Raw genomic sequence first — 17381 nt, 5'->3', positions numbered from 1 at the left:
CCTCTATATATATATATATATATATATACACACACACACACACACACACCCACACGTAATTTATGATTTCCTGGCCATTTTTCAGAGAATATGAACGATAACACGAAAACCTGTCACTCATGGGTAGTGTTTGGCTGAAGCTGTTTATTATCAATCAGCTGTGTTTACTCTTTTTCAATCATAATGACAACAGAAACAAACCAAATGACCCTGATCAAAAGTTTACATACCCCAGTTCTTAATACGGTGTGTTGCCCCCTTTAACATCAATGACAGCTTGAAGTAATTTGTGGTATGTGTGGATGAGGCTTTATCTTCTCAGATGGTAAAGCTGCCCATTCTTCCTGGCAAAAAGCCTCCAGGTCCTGTAAATTCTTGGGCTGTCTTGCATCAACTGCACGTTTAAGATCTGCCCAGAGGGGCTCAATGATATTGAGGTCAGGAGACAGATGGCCACTACAGAACCTTCACTTTATTCTGCTGTAGCCAATGACAGGTCAACTTGGCCTTGTGCCTAGGATCATTGTCATGTTGGAATGTACAAGTACGTCCCATGCGCAGCTTCCGGGCTGATGCATGCAAATTGTCCTCCAGTATCTTTTGATAACATACTGCATTCTGGTGCCATCAATTCTGACCAACTTTCCTGTGCCTTTGTAGCACAGAAACTACTCTCCAAATGTAGCGTTTATGGTTGTGCCGAAAAGCTCAATCTCATCACTCCAAATGACTTTGTGCCAGAAGGTTTGAGGCTTCTCTGTGCTGTTTGGTGTATTGAAAGCGGGATACTTTGTGGCATTTGCGTAGTAATGGCTTTCTTCTGGCGACTCGACCAGTGTCCTGTATTTCACCTGAAGTTATTTGTGGGTTTTTCTTTGTATCCCGAACAATTTTCCTGGCAGTTGTGGCTGACAGTTTAGTTTGTCTCCCTGACCGTGGTTTGGTTTCAACAGAACCCCTCATGTTACACTTCTTGATTAGAGTTTGAACACTGCTGATTGGCATTCTCAATTCAATCAACTGTGTTTACTCCACACCTGCTCCTCCTTACTTCTTCTCCCCGCATCCCTGTGCCGATTGTTTATTTGGGGTGGGGAGAGTGAGGCAGGGAGGAGGTGCGGCGTGTCGAGCGTGGATGCGGGCGTGTCTGGCAGTGGCGAGCATGAGGTTTTTTTTTAGGGATCACCGAGTGTTTGTACCTCGCACTCCATCCTGACAGCTGTCACAGGAGGCTGAGCTCAGCCTCTTTTGACAGCACTGGCTGTCTCCGCCCACACACAGCTCCGCCGATCTGTTACAGCGCTCTCCTCCCGCAGCGCTCTCCTCCAGCAGCGCTCTCCTCCCGCAGCGCTCGGCCGCCTGTGAAAGTTTCTCTCGTCCCCACTAGGACACAGAGCAGCGCCCAGCAGTGAGGAGAGAAATCACGGATGCACCGCTATATCGTCAGAAAAAAAGCTCTTTCGGCATTTAGCCAAAAGTGCCATTTTCAGCTGATATGTTTCGGCAGCCGATATATTGGTGCATCCCTCATATACTATATTGCCAAAAGTATTGGATTTCCTGCCTTTACACGGACATGAACTTTAATGGCATCCCAGTCTTAGTCCGTAGGGTTCAATATTGAGTTGGCCCACCCTTTGCATCTGTAACAGCTCCAACTCTGTGAAGGCTGTCCACAAGGTTTAGGAGGTCTATGGGAATGTTTGACCGTTCTTTCAGAAGCGCATTTGTGAGGCCAGGTACTGATGTTGGACGAGAAGGCCTGGCTCGCAGTCTCCACTCTTAATTCATCCCACAGATGTTCTATTGGGTTGAGATCTGTGCAGGCCAGTCAAGTTCCTCCACCCCCAAACTCGCTCATCCATGTCTTTATGGACCTTGCTTTGTGCACTGGTGCGCAGTCATGTGGGAACAGGAAGAGGCAATCCCCAAACTGTTCCCATAAAGTTGGGAGCATGAAACTAGCCAAAATGTCTCAGTATGCTGATGTCTTAAGATCTCCCTTCACTGGAACCAAGGGCCCAAGCCCAACCACTAAAAAACAACCCCACATCATACACCACCCCTCCACCAAACTTTACACTTGGCACAATGCAGTCAGGCAAGTACTGTTCTCCTGGCAACCGCCAAACCCAGACATGTCCATCGTATTGCCAGAGAAGCGCAATTCGTCTCTCCAGAGAACACGTCTCCACTTCTCTAGAGTCCAGTGGCGGCGTGCTTTACACCACTGCATCCGATGCTTTGCATTGCACTTGGTGATGTAAGGCTTGGATGCAGCTGCTGGGACATGGAAACCCATTCCACGAAGCTCTCTATGAACTGTTGTGTCAATCTGAAGGCCACATGAAGTTTGGAGGTCTGTAGCTATTGACTCCGCAAACAGTTGGCGACTTCTGCATGCTGTATGCTTCAGCAAGTGCTGACCCCTCTGTCATTTTACGTGTTTGTAGAAGCAGTCTGCATGCTTAGGTGCTTGATTTTATACACCTGTGGCCATGGAGGTGATTAGAAAACCTGAATGATTTGGAGGGGTATCCCAATACTTTTGGCAACATAGTGTATATATGTAAACTGCCAGAGGTAAAAGAAAAGAAAAAAAAAAAGACTGTTAGGTTCACAGAAAGTGAACCTAATGAAAAAAAAGGTTAAAAAAATACATTTTAGAGTTATTCAAAACAGTGCCCCAAGGGAGGCATGCATTGGTCAGGAAGCTGGCTCTATCTGGAAGCCAGGCTGCCTAGCAACAAGTGAAGCCAGCTTCCTAGACAATCAGGAAGCCGGTAGGCATCATGACCCGCCTCCCAGCTTTCTAATTGGCAAGAAAGGCCGTGTTATATCAAACGTATAGCAGCTTGCCTACCATTGCGACACAGCCTGGTTTCTTGACCAATTAGAAAGCCGGGTGGCACATCATGAACTCTTGACGGCTTCCTGATTGGTCAGGAAGCCAGGCTGCCTCGCAGTGTCGCGAAGATAGTGAAGCTGGTGTTCTTCCCATAGAACACCGGCTTCCCAGTCAACCAGGATGTCGGGCAGCTGGTCATGACCCGTCGCCCGGCATCCTGATAATACCAGCCTATTTAATAATAGCCTTTTTTATACTGTTTATTACGCAAGGCATTGTGGTGATAGTCACAAGGAATTAATCACTTTGGTTATAAAATGAATGAACCTAGGAGATGACCACTCAATAAATTTGGGAACACTATGTATTAAGGTTTATTAAGGTTTAGGACTGGGTTACCAGTTTAATTGAAGATTGAGAGTATATGTGAAGTTTGTTAAATAAAAGGTACCTTTTCATACACAAGAATAGTTCTTATTGATATCAATGAGTGAAGCCTCTTCATTAGGGTATTCTTAAAAACACTATCTCTCATAATGCATAAGTTCTATTAGCCATACTTATAAGGAATAGAGTATATTAAAGCATGTTTAAGGAAGAAAGGAATGAAGTATTGTTGACGGTTTGGTGACACTAAGTGTTTGTATTAACTGTATATTTGTTTACTTACAGTGGAAAATGAATAAAAGACTTTGTAAGGAAAAGAGTAGGTATTTCATTTAGAGAAATTGCAAAGAATACCAAAGTGTCAGTGAGTAGAATTTCCTAAACCATCAAAAGGCACTAGGAAACTGGTGGAAACTCTGACAGGAAGAGGTCTGGCAGACCCAAATCCACAATAGAATCAGAAGACAAATTGAGAGTCAACAGCTTGCGTGACAGGCAGCTCAACTAAGTCAACTGCAGACAGCAAAGGTGTTTGAACAGGCCTTCGGCTTCTATATCCCATACGATGCAGTGTACGGCGAACAGTGCGTTCAGAGATCATTGGAGAGGATCCCTGATTAAGATCTGTAGTAATTTGCACTGTTGCCCTTCTGTTATCTTGTACCAGTCTTGCCAATCTCTGTTCTGCCCTAACATTGACTAGTCGCTGACGGCCACAATTCGCACATTCAGACCCAGATTTTCGGCTGACAGTCCAGTCTTTAAACACTTTAACAACAGTTGCTCTTTAACATTTAACAAATTCTTCTGTTTTGCGGATACTTGCTCCATGGCTCCGAGCGCCAACAATCATCCCACGTTCAAAGGCTGTTAAATCGCGTTGTTTAACCCATATCTTCAGAAAAAAAAAAATCACTTCTACTGTCGTGGTAAACAACCTGCTTCCCTATTTATAATGGTCTGGCCATCTAGCAACTTCAGCGCAAAATTATAGCTAATTTGCCTACAAACATCAGGTGGTCATAATAATCTGGCCACTCAGTGTATAGACTGCTAGCAAGTGACATTTTATCATTTAATATCACTTTAAGTGATTAAAATAAAATACGAAATATAATACAAATTAAAAAAGGGGATTAAAAAAAAGGGAAAAAGCTAACAAAATTAAAATAGAAAAATACAAAATAAAAATGAAATAAAAAAAAAAGAAGTAGAAAAAAAAAAATAGGATTTTTGTACTCACCGTAGAAGGACACAGGGAACAGATTGGAGATCATGTACTGTAGGGATGAGGGTAATATCGCCACCTGCAGGAGAAGGACGCTAGGCAAAAAACTAAAGACCAATTACAGCCTAGGGTCGGCCCCTGCTGGTGGCCAAACCCCCCACCTGCTGACAAGTCTCCAGTAAGTAACAAGCAGTTAGGAGTACACACCCACACAGAGGGGCGGGACCTGTGTCCTTCAATGAACGGAGAGAAAAGGATTTTACGGTGAGTACAAAAATCCTATTTTCTCTTCCGTTCATTGAAGGACACAGGGAACAGATCGGAGATCATGTACTGTAGGGACGTCACAAAGCAGTACCTGAAGAGGGGTGGGCAGAAAAAAAACAAACCCAACAGAAAACAATCCCCTCAAACGGCCGCCTGCAATATCATGCGCCCCAAGCCAGCATCCGCCGATGCCAAAATCCACCTTATAAAACTTGGCAAAGGTGTGAACAGAAGACCAAGTAGCAGCCTTACAAACTCGAGAAACCGAGGCACCAGGACAGAAGGCCCAAGATGCCTCAACAGCCCTTGTAGAATGGGCCTTAACAGAAAAAGGCTAACGCCCCTTAAAGGCATACACCTGAGAAAACGCGTTGCGAATCCAGCGAGAGATGATGGCCGAGGAAGCGACCCGACACTTCGAGGACCATCCGCAACAACATGAAAGGAATCCGACTCGCGAAACGAAGCTGTAGCACCCAATTAAACCCGAAGAGTGCGAACCACATCTATCCTTCCTATGAACGGGCTTCGGACACAAGGAAGGTAAAAACAATGTCCACATTGAGATGGAAGACTGAAAACACCCTCAGGCAGGAAGGAAGGTCGAGGTCGTAGGATCACATTGTCCCGATGCAAGACCAGCAACGTTGAAGTGCAAGACAGAGTCGCTAACCCCGAAACCCTGCGAACGGAGGTGATGGCAACCAAAAAGGCAACCATTTGAGACAAGGGCAGACGCGGAAACTCCCGCAAAAGGTCCGAAAGGAGATTCCTGCAAAAACAAAAGAACCAGGTTCAGATCCCAAGGCGGTAACGGTGATCGGACAGAAGGAGCAATCTGCGTAACCCCCTGTACGAAGGTGCGAACCAAAGCGTAGGACGCGATGGGCGTCCGGAAAGAACTATCCAGGCCGAAACCTGGGACTGCACCGCACTTAAGGTCAGCCGTGATCTACCCCACGGTGCAAAAAAGGCCAAAATCCTGGTCACCGAGAACAAACGAGGCGGAAAAACACACGACTCACACCAGTCAAAATAAGCCCTTCAGGTAGGGTGATAGATCCTCCGAGACAAAGCCCGCGGACTCTCAGCATCGTAGAGATAACCGCATCCGACCGACCTCAGTCCCAAAGGATTACAGCTTGGAATTCCACTACAGTCCTCCGCTCTACCAACTGAGCTACCGAAGGATCCCTTCAAAACCAGGCCATCAAGCCAGCGACTGTAAAAGACGGATGGCACACCGAAACCTGCGAAAGAAGATCCGGACGAATCGACAGCCGCCAGTGAACGTCCGCTACCAACCAGACCACCTCTGATTACCACACCCTTCGTGGCCAATCTGGAGCCACAGGGATGACGGGAATGTCCTCGGCCGTGATTCTGTGTAGAAGACGCGGTAAACAGTAAATCGGAGGGAACGCGGAAAGCAGACCACAATGGTCCCATGGAGCCACCAGGGCATGCACTGCATCCGTCCAAGAATCCCGAGTTCGGGCATTGGACCGATCGACTTGCCGATTGAGATGAGATCCCAGGAGACCCACATCCGGAGTCCCCCGCCGAAGGTAGAGTTGATGAAACACTCCCGGATCCACCGTCCGGCGACTGGGATAGTTGGCCTGCCAATTCTCCACCAACAGAATGTAAACGACAGAGAGAGATGGAACATGCTCACCCGCCCAGGAGAGACCACCTGCCCCTTCCCAAGCCGCGGCCACACTTCTTGTGCCGTCTGGATGGTTTATGCAAGCCGTACCGCCCTCTCCAGTGACAAGGGAGACGTCCCATTGCGACAAGATGTCCCCCAGTAGCATCCCTACAGTACATGATTTCCGATCTGTTCCCTGTGTCCTTCAATGAACGGAAAATAATTTTTTTTTAATGTGCCAACGGTAAATTTTTTTATTAAAATACAAATTAAAATAATAAACCAACGCTGCCATCTGCGTGCGAATAAACGCATGTGTATGGCATTGTGTGAGTGTCAAAACTTTTTTTATCAGGACAAGTATTAGATTAAAATGATTAATCTGCATTGTTTTAGAAAAAAAGTATCAGTAATTGGTATCAGCAAGTACCTGAGGGAAAGTACTTGGTCTTGAAAAAAAAAATGCCATCGGGACATCTCCCTCCCTCCATACACACAAACTGTAATATGAGAAAGACTGGGGCAGCTAAAAATGTGACTCGCTACTCATATTACTTTATGCCTTGTTTGCAGATTCATATTTTTTTGCTTCCAAAAAATTAGTGGTACCATATAATTGTGGGACTTTATGCAGACTAAGCAGTGTTGGGACCCCACTTGTCTACGATAGCACACTTGCTTCTGGCTTGTGTGGCTCACCCATTTCGACATGGTCGATTGTTGTTGCCTGTCCTTTGTATAATGTAGAGAAGGATAATTTATCATGCACTATTAATGCAAATAGTGGCTTGCAGTTATGGGGGGAGGTACCAGAACTCCCCAAACGTTCATGAAATATGTAGTTCAGGGAGCCCTAATAGGATGTCAACGAACCCTCGTACCTGTACCCATGGCGAGACGTTTGGAAAGGGATGATGACATCACATGTATTAAAATTTATATTTATTACTGGTATGAACATAAACTTACCTTAATTGTCCTATCGCCAGATGCGGAAACAATGTATTTGTCATCAAAGTCAACTACATTTACAGCTGCACGATGACCAACCAGGACACGCCGTAGTGTAATGTCTGTTGGAGAGGCCATATCCCATACAGCAATTGACCGATCCTTTGAACAGGTTACCATTAAACCATTGCAAAACCGAAGATGAAGTACTGCTTCATTATGATGAATCAGAGTGTTGAGCACTTCCCCACTATTCACATCCCAAACTCTAAAATAAGAGAAAAAAATAGTTAAATAAATCTCAAAATAACTAAAACATAAATATAAGTGGCCATTCATTACTAAAAAGGTATACATGAATAAATTACCCATGAAAGGTACAACTCCACCCAACACATTTATTTTTTTCAAAGTTTGGATAGAATGGAGAAGGGTTAAAACTATACATCAGGATTTTTTTTTTGTTTTACATGTTCCCATTGGGGGATCTGTAACCTCTGTCCACCCTGGACAGTAAGTAAAGGGATATCTGCAGAGACAGCAATAAAAAGGAGAAGTTCTCGCCCTTTACTAATTTATTCAAAATGAAGAAAAAACAGTGAGGCAGCCACACACAATGCAGAAACCTTTAACATAATAAAACATTACTGTTAAAGTGCTCGTCACACAAATTTTCTCTCTGAAGACTGCTTCAATTTCAGTGCCCCACAATAAATTCATCAACTGCATACTTATCCTAGGTATGTGGCTGAAAGTATTGAGGACAGAGAAGCGGAATGACAGCCATCTGGTATTTTCAGAAAGGGGACAGGAATCACAGAAATAACAATAATGTTTATTGGAAAAAAGAACAAGATACAGTGACAAAAAGTATGTCCCAAGACAAAAAAAAACAAAAACAGTGTAAGAGACAATACACATTAGGGATGCACTGATACCGATACAAGCATCGGTATCGGCCGCAATACCGAGTATTTGCATTAGTACTCGTGCAAATGCTCGGATATCTAAAACGACTACCTGTGTCTGCCATCTCCTACCGCCGCACACAGCACACAGGACCGCGTCTGCATTCATTCAAGATGGCCGCGATCTACTTGCAGGTGCAAAAAAAAGGATTCCAGCCAGGGAATCATAGCTGAGTGAATACAGCATGAATAAATGTAAAATAATTGTTTTTTCCATTGCTTAATCAATATTATATAAAATAAAGATTAATTTATCTTTGACCATGCTGTATTAATATAACATGGGCCGGCTGTTAGTTGTGTGAATGAGGTCTTAAGCTAAATTAAGGTTTTTTCACTTTTCTACACAATTCCATCTGCTTCCATCCTATCCATACGCCATTGTGGCCTTTTTTCAAATGGCACGTTGAGATTTTACTAACTTTCGTTGAGTACAACTTTGTGACAATTTAAGCAAAGTAAACTTATTTTTTGACAGTCATGTTGTCTTTTGAGTTACAGTTCTTCATAATATTAAGAAACTGACCTAAAATCATTATTTTGTATTGCTTTGGAAAAAATTTGATCTGCCCCTTTAAGAAAAAGTATCGGTAATTGGTATCGGCGAGTACTTAAAAAAAAGTATCGGTACTCAGACCCAAAAAAGTGGTATCGGTGCATCCCTAATACACATAATGACAAGGTTTAAATAACATGAGAGATGGATAATAAAAAAAATAATGGCACAGGGTATATAGTAGATATTGTGCACGAAGTCTATAATCTTGCAGAATGAAAGCCTCGGTGTGAAGGGAACTCGTAATAGCGAAGCAGGGAAGTTATAATTCCCTTTGGAGGTTTCAGATAAATTTCAAAGCAGGGAATAGTACAGGAAGGAAAGTGCAAGTAGCATGGAAAAAGCAAAAAAGGAACAAGAAAGGAAGAGGCAAAAGCATAAAAAAGGGGGGAATGCAAAACAAAAGATAATAAAAATACGGGCAGCTCTCTAGGAGAAAAAAGGAGGGGAGAAAAAAGTAATTTATACTAGATCCCATTAATATATCAACCTTCGGAGGTTTTTTTTAGTCCACATGGTTTTTTTTATATATAGATCAAAATTTCTTTTAGCTTTCCAAAGAGTGTTATTTAATTAATTTTGTTACCTAAATGGTATATCTGTTCTGTGTTCATATGCGAAGAGATATTAGTTTTTTGCACTATGGGGACACCTAGTGGCGCTTTCTATTAAGGATTTTATACAGTTTATATAAGCTTTAGGATGATATCAATGGGTAGACCTGCAACACCCTGAGGACGTCGTCTGACGAAACACGTCGGGGCGGGCCTACTCCATGTGATACCATGCTCTATCAGGAAGTACATGCCTTGCGGATGCTGTATTTGATCTTGGTCTTTGACCGGCCGGTCTTTGCTGTTTTAACTGTAAGTTTTCTATGTTTTTTAAATAAATGTGTATACTTGCCACACCATGAGGAGTTTTTTTTAATTCCACAAATGCTCGATTGACGGGATACTGCCAGAAAGAATATCTTGAATGTGGACGTATAGATCTATCTACACTGCCTAATTTCCACTACAGTGGGGTGAGTGCGCACCCCAGAGGGGGACTCGTGTACACTTGCACAGCGGTGTTGGAACACTTTGTTTGGTCTTTGACTTAATTATTCCACTTTGGACTATATGCACTATTATCACACCTGGATTTTGGTTTGATGGATTACTATTGATTACGATTTGATTGTGTTATCATTATAGCTGACACACAGTTACACAGTGATATTATTCATTTATGATGCACTTTTTTGTCTTACTTTAGTTAAGGGCATTTTTACGTGGCGACATTGAGGCCACTTAGCATTTATTGCGGTTTGCTCACATATTCATTGTTTTTTTCACACATTACACTGGAGAGATTGAGCACAATATATGTGTTGCACACGAACCACTTTTAGCGCTGCACATTCATTATTTCAGATTAAATCTTACCGTGCAAAGTGAAGGCTTTCTTAGTACTTTCCTGCATGAGATGAAGTTCAGTGCAGACATGGGTCAATTCCCTAGATAAGTTTCTGTTAGGGAACGTTTATGAAGTTCCTCAAGGGAAGATATATGAGCAAGTGAGGAAGATTGGTTTTTCTTCAGCTTATGAAGATGGTTTGAATCCGGGTAAACTCCCCCTGACAACACTTTGGTGGGCTTGCCAGAGCAGAAGTCAAGGAGCAAGAACCTGTGTTTAATTCAAAGTACTCAGACAGCTTAATCTTAGAGACATAAGCAGCATCTTTAAGGATAGAAGGCTTGAGCCTCCAAGGACAGAATAGAGTACTGTGAAAAGGAAGCATCAACGTCATATCAATTGAAGTGTGGTCGGAGAGGACCATAGGTTCAATCGTGGCTTTGGCGAGGTATGGAAGGTTGTGTTGGGAAAGAAAAAGGAAGTCAAGTCGTAACTATCTAGAGTGTGGATGGGAGAAAAAAAAGTAGGGTCCTTGGAAGAAGGATGAAGAAACTGCCAGATGTTATGTAAGCAGAGAAAAGCTAGCAGTTGTTTAACTTGTCGAAGACAGCAAAACGGTGGGGACGATTGACCAGAGGATGCGTCAACAACGGAGTTCAGAGGTATATTAAAATGTGGGGCATAACGGAGGAAACAAGAGGGAGGAAAAAAAGAGCAAAAAGGTGTGCAAGAAGGAGGAGAGGAGAGTAAGAGGGGTAAAAGGAAAAAAAAAAGTGAATAGATTACAGAGTACAGAAGAAAAAAAAAAAAGAAAAAGGAGTATAGAAACCCAGTGAGAGGGAGGGGGGGTCCCTTGGATAAAAAGAAGTTAGAACATAGGGTGTTCTCAATGCCAAGGAAGGTGGCGCCAAGGAAGCGTCCAGCTAATAAAAAAGTTAGATCATCCTCAAGTAGAAGGAATGGTGGCATAATAAAGTGCAAGGAGCCATTGAAAATAGCCATAAGGGAGTATCAGGGGGAAGAGTCAGGAAATGGGGAAGTACTTGGGACAAAGACAGTGGGTAATTACAAAGAAAACACAGTACCTGACATCTATGAGAGCAAAGGGAATCATGAGGGTCAGGAGGAGAATGAGAAACTCTGAGCCATGGAGAAGTAAAATGAGCAGTAGCAGTATTCTGACTCCGATCGTTGTGATAGCGAAATATATCCCTTGCTGAGACCTCTATGCCTGGCCTGTATAAGCAGATATACTCACTGCGGACAATCCTCGTCAGATAGCTGAACTCGTCAATACCGATTCATTCAAAAAAGGTGTTTATTCTTCTACATCAGGGTTACAGCAGATGATAGGAACAGCAGTTGAACGGTTATAGTATTGTGCGGTCAGAAAATGATGCCTTTCCTACGTACTGTGCAGATCACATGTGTGTCATTGTTACATGTGGCTTTTAACTGTGGCCATGACACAGGAAGTACTGCACACAGGAAGAAGGGTGGGGCTACACTAGGGGGAAATACATCGTCACATGAGGAATAATTACAGAAAACATGTTTGTTACAACAAAAGGCCACTAGATGGCAGCAAAGGATAACACATGAATTTAGCTATGAAAAAATAGTTAGGCAAATCACACTATATAAATTCTAACCTATATAACAATGCTAATATTAACTGAGGCTATGCATCTCATATTCTATGCCCCTGTTGGGGCGGCACAAGCAGAGAGCCATCGAGATGCTGTCACCTTGTGGGGGCGCAGATCAAAGACCTTGCAGGGGAAAGACCTCAAGCAGGAGTATAGATCTGAGAAGTCCGGTCGCTCCGGTGTGGTTGGACTGGGATGTGCAGACTGAGATGGAGAGGAGGGCCTTTGAAGACACTCAGCTTGGCGAAAGGCTTCATACCGAGCCGGGTGTTCCAGAGTATGAATTGGCCGTTAAGAGCATAGTAACTCGGAGGGCAAGGTAAGGAGAAACGTGCGGCCGGAGCACACAGCTACAAGGCCAAATAGAAATCGCCATAAGTAGGGAATACCCAGAGAGCGCAGAGACTGTAGAAGCGGACGGAGTAGTGGGAGACTGTAGAAGCGGACGAAAGGAATAGTCAAGGTCTTTCCCGGGCTCTTTGAAGAATCTGTTCCTTCAGACGAAAATCCACTATGCAGCATATGATATGTCTCAGTCGGTCAGTGTCTCTGCCTCTTGCCCGCTGTGCATGGTGGAAGTGCTCAAACACAATCAGGGATTCCAATAGTCAGTCAAGTAGATCGTTAAAGATCATGCGCCTTTAGGTCAGCGACAGCAGTTGACAATGTCGACTTAATATCCAGGGCAATCTTGTTCATGAGAGCAAGAATGTCGCTGCTGTCAGGATCTAAGTTTTCTTGAAGTTCCCGATCTGGGCTGCTGCGGGGACTGTAATTAAAGTAGGCCGATGGTGCCGAAGCTCCCATATGGCGACCAGTAGGCTGAGAGCGAAACAGGTCAGGGAGGTTACAGCTTAGCTGGGTGCCCGAATCCTGGGGTGAATTTCCAGCCGGGGTGTTGCGTCCAACTTCCCCCATATTGGAAAGCAGATGAGGCTCTGCAATATGCTGGGAAAAGGGAGCCCGTGTACCAGAGTATAAAAGGTTTAAGTGTCCATCTTGGTCACGCTTCAGGCCACACCTCCAAGTGTGCTTTTTAAAAATATAAATACTGATGCTTTTCTCTGCTTTAAGGAACACCTGAATTGAGATTTACTTTGTGAAATGCACATAATGTGCATCCACGTGCTTGTACGTTACTTCTGTTTTCCCTCTGAGCACCTTGGGAGGTGTAAAACCCAGGGTTGAAACAAATTTCCCCAGCTCTCTTAAGTCAGTTATCTCACACAACAGGTTTCAATACCAAAACTTTGAGATTCGGGGATCCAGACCACTTAGTAGGATAAATAAAGTGACATCTGGAGGCTGCTACTACCCCATGATGTGATGCTTTTATTAAGAACATGTTACTTCAAGTTTGTATTAAGCGGAGACTCATCTACCCTGCACTATGGAAAGTTCACTTTCTGAATGTGCTTCCCCTAAGGTGAGCCTACAGGAGAAGAGAAAAGTGTGGCATGACTTAAAAAAAACAAACAAACATACATAAAAGTGTCAGTTACTGCTGCCGCGACCCAGCACCCTCCATACTCCCTCTCCGGCTTACAGCACATTCTTGTGCATGGCCCCCAACACTGTATCATGCCTTTCATTTGGCATCTGGAGGCTCAGTGGGAAGCTGCACAAAGAAGAAGAAACAGCAGAACCTGCATCTCTATCTCTGGCAGGTGGAGCCACACCTAAGGAGAGCTGGCAGCAACTGCGCATTCGCAGACCTGCAGATTTTTATAACAAGCAAATACTGGCCTCACTGAAGCTGCTGCTGGTTCTCCTCAGTGCGACTGTCAGTCTTCAGGATGCCATAGGAAAGACATGAAAGACAGTGTTAGGAGTGGCACACAAACACAAGAATGTGTCGTAGTGGCGGTGAAAGTGAAAAAGGAGAGGTAAAAAGTGGCAGCGCCCATGACTGCAACGCACAATTTAACATTTGCGGAAGTGTTGGATTACAGTGAAACTTGAAAAGGCTTATAATTTTATAAGCACAAATCAAAGGAGGCAATCCTGTTAGTATTAAAGATCTACTGTTTCACAGATTAAAAGTAAAATGTAAGGTCTACCTAGCTATGTGGCTCATACCATACCTTACAGTGGAGTCTGAAGAGCCTGTAACTATGACTCGCTCATCATACTGTAAACAGAGGACTGATCCAGTGTGGCCTGTTAGAATTTTTAGACATTCCAAGGTGGTTTTATCCCATATCTGCAGAGAAACATACACACAAACCATTTAGAAGTGTATTGACAACATTCTGAAACAGTTATCACAATGATCCAACAAATTATGTCATTGACTCTAGAATGATGTACAACACTAACGTACCATGGTCTAAACCATTTAAAAGATGCCTATAACAGGTCTGGATATTTACAGCTGCCTTCAGGATTTAGTAATAATGCCTACATTATTGGTACACCTCCAGCGCACCCTGGTAGTCCTGAAATATGAGGTGCTTTATTAGACAAATACTGATCCCCACTAGAAATTCAGTTTTAGCCTTGCCCCTCCCATGCCTTATTTTGCTCAGAGATGATGCGCTTAAAACCCAAATAACATATATATTGTATAAAAGAAAGGTCTACACACCCCTGTAAAAATGTCAGGTTTTTGAGATGCATAAAAATATCAGACCAAGATAAAATCACTTCAGATTTGTTTCCACCTTTGTGACCAATACTGTGCATTCTCGTACGATAATCGCGGGAAATCCCACGATCGTACAATAATCGCAAAGTGTATGGAAGGCGTGCAACCGTTTCTACTGTACGGTCGCCCGTCTACAGTCGAACAAGCAGGCTTGAATACCCGCCGAGAATCGTACGATTCTCGGAGGGTTAGTGGCCTGACTGTTCGACAACTGCCGAACGGGCCGGTACTGCCGCACACTGCCCGTTTGCAGTTATCGGAAGCCCGCCCCTCGTCATAGTCATCGGAAGATGATCGCAAGTACGATCTGCCTGTCCAAGATGGGCAGATCGTGCGAGCTTTTAATAAGCTTACGACCATCGCAAGATAAAAGTCTTGCGATGGTCGTAAGGTGTATGGGCACCTTAAGTGTACACACCCTCTTATAATTAGGGATGTGGCTGTGCTCAGAATGAACCAATCACATTCAAACTGATAGTAGCCAGTACACACCTGCCATCAATTAAAGTGACTGATTAAGCCTGTATAAAGTTTAGCTGTTCTAGTAGTATTTCTCCTGACATTTAAGCCCTCATTCACACGGGTAGCGGTCGGCCTGTACAGATCCGTGCTAGATACACGGCCGTATCGGGCATCTCCCGGGAAGGACAGGTGCTGTGTGTGATTTGTACGCAGCATCCTGTGCTCAAATTTATGTTGCACAATATTAGCGCAACTCCTTATCAAACCCCAAAATTAAGTGAAAAATGTACTTAAATGCCCCAAAACACAATACCCATTTTTTAAATACAATATAAAAGATGGTTACAACGAGTAACTACATACCCAACATGCCCAGGTTAAAAATTGTGTGCGTCCGTGAAACGGCGACAAACCTCAGTACCCAAAAAAGTTAATAGGACTACGCTTTAAAAGCCCCCACAGGTCATCAATTTAGAGATACCCAAAAATACTGGCTCTAGAATTATTGCTCTCACTCCGGCGTGCGCGGCGATACCCAACGAGTTCGTCGTTTTAATACGTAGACGCACTCGACACGTGTTTACGTGCAGATGCATGTGCTCGCGGGGAACTTTAAAAAATTTTTTCATTATCTTTATTTTATTTCATTTTAAAAACTATTTTTTTTTTTTACTTTGATTGCTATCACATAGGGGGGCTTACAAGCCCCCCATGTGATAGCAGATGGTGGTGACAGGTACTCTTTAAGGTGATGCTGGGGGTCCAAAAGACCCACAGTGTCACCTTTACACTCCAAATAAGCTATTGAAGTGCAGATTCAGCAACAGTTCTCCCTTCCTCCTGCCATGTCATTGCCCTCTCCTCTTCTGGGAGTGTCTAATTACCGTCTGTGCTGGCCCAACTACTCCACCTCTCCCCACCGCCTGTGCTGGCCCAACTACTCCACCTCTCCCCACATAACCTTTAGGCCCCATTCACATTGAGCAAATCGTGGTTTGTCGCGCGATTTGCATTTTGCGCAATATCGTGCAAATGCTTGCATTGAGCCAGCTAGAATTGCGGCAAAATCCGCTCCAAAAAAGGGTCCTGCTGTAGCGACGCACGACCCGCGACAGCGACGGACAGAGCCCCATTGCCATGCATTGGAGAGCGATATCGCGCGGTAAATTGCAGCGATATCGGGGGAATTACCGCGCGATAAAATCGCTCAGTGTGAATGGGGCCTTAAAGTAGCTGCCGGAGAGAATAAAAAACTGGAGCTCAAAATCCCATAACCATTTCTCCAAACTTTAGTAAAAACAGCCCTCTCCAACCAGAAGTGAGGTTTACAGGCTCAACCCAATGTGCTTCGTCATAGAGACTTCCCCAGGAACAGTGTGAGTGCACAATAACTTTTGTTTTATAATTGTTTTAATACACCGATTTACAGAGTTGTACTTTTTGTTTCTGGGCAACAATCTGCAGATACCTGGAGGAATCTCTGAATATATGGATAAACTACCAGTCAGGTGTGGAAAAAACAAAAAGGGTGTGGAAGATACAAGGATTAATGGGATTTAGAAGAGCGTTACAAGATACAGTCATAAATTTTGGTGAATATACAGCAAAAAGGGGGTGCACTTGGGAATGTCCCAGGGTCTGTTTAAGGACCTATTAAAAATGAATTGATTGCCTTAGAACATGTTAAAGCAGATCTTTAGACTCAAAAATTCTATGTATGATGAATAAGGAAAGACAAGTGAGGTGTAAAATGCTGATTTTGAAAAACGTACACTTGCAGAGCATTCATTTCCTGTTTCGAAAGTGCAAATTACTTAAGTTTGCCCATGCAATGCATCCTGGGATTGCCTTATCAGCAGAGCATTGCTGGGAAATCTCATCTCAGTGAAAGGCACTTTGCTCCCGAGGCGATATGCCTGGTCACATGTCTAGTCACATTTTGGCAATCTAGTGCCAGATTTTCAGGAAGTAATAGGAGAGCTAGTAATCTGACCTTAGTTAACATGGCCACTGTCAGAGGACCAGGGAAGGAGAAATAAGCTATGCAAAGAATACAAAGCATGCAGTTAACTAGAAGTATGTGTTTGTAGATTGTCATTACTAAACATTTCTAAAGGTGCATTTGTTATTTGCAAGATATAGGTAAAGGTTTGTTTTAATGCATGCACAGGTGTGAACAGGACCTAAATGAAAGAGTACAAGGAAAGCATTAAAAAGACCTACTAAAGCATAACACCAGAAAAATATAAAAATATTTAATTAAACAAATTGGGGTGTTGTGTACATTGATGTGTATCCTCCTACTCTGTGTGGAAAAAAAAAAAAAAAAAAAAAAAAAAAAACCCCCCCCTTGTTACAAAAAAATT

The 17381-nt window shown here is 43.4% G+C and overlaps 1 protein-coding gene across 1 annotated transcript in view; it reads right to left on the bottom strand.

Annotated features, from left to right (window-relative positions):
- LOC108799316 (F-box/WD repeat-containing protein 11-like) overlaps positions 1-17381 on the bottom strand; it is a 55708-nt gene that overhangs the window by 24193 nt on the left and 14134 nt on the right. Inside the window, exons 5-6 of the mRNA XM_018571168.1 lie at positions 13991-14109; positions 7351-7600 (exon numbers count right to left, since the gene is read on the bottom strand). Of these exons, the coding sequence (XP_018426670.1) occupies positions 7351-7600; positions 13991-14109 (369 nt within the window). The remainder of the gene's footprint in view (positions 1-7350; positions 7601-13990; positions 14110-17381) is intronic.

This window comes from Nanorana parkeri, unplaced genomic scaffold, assembly GCF_000935625.1.
Source record: "Nanorana parkeri isolate BGI_ZX_2015 unplaced genomic scaffold, ASM93562v1 scaffold1691, whole genome shotgun sequence".
Classification (NCBI taxonomy): domain Eukaryota; kingdom Metazoa; phylum Chordata; class Amphibia; order Anura; family Dicroglossidae; genus Nanorana; species Nanorana parkeri.
This window is presented reverse-complemented; position numbering and strand designations above follow the sequence as displayed.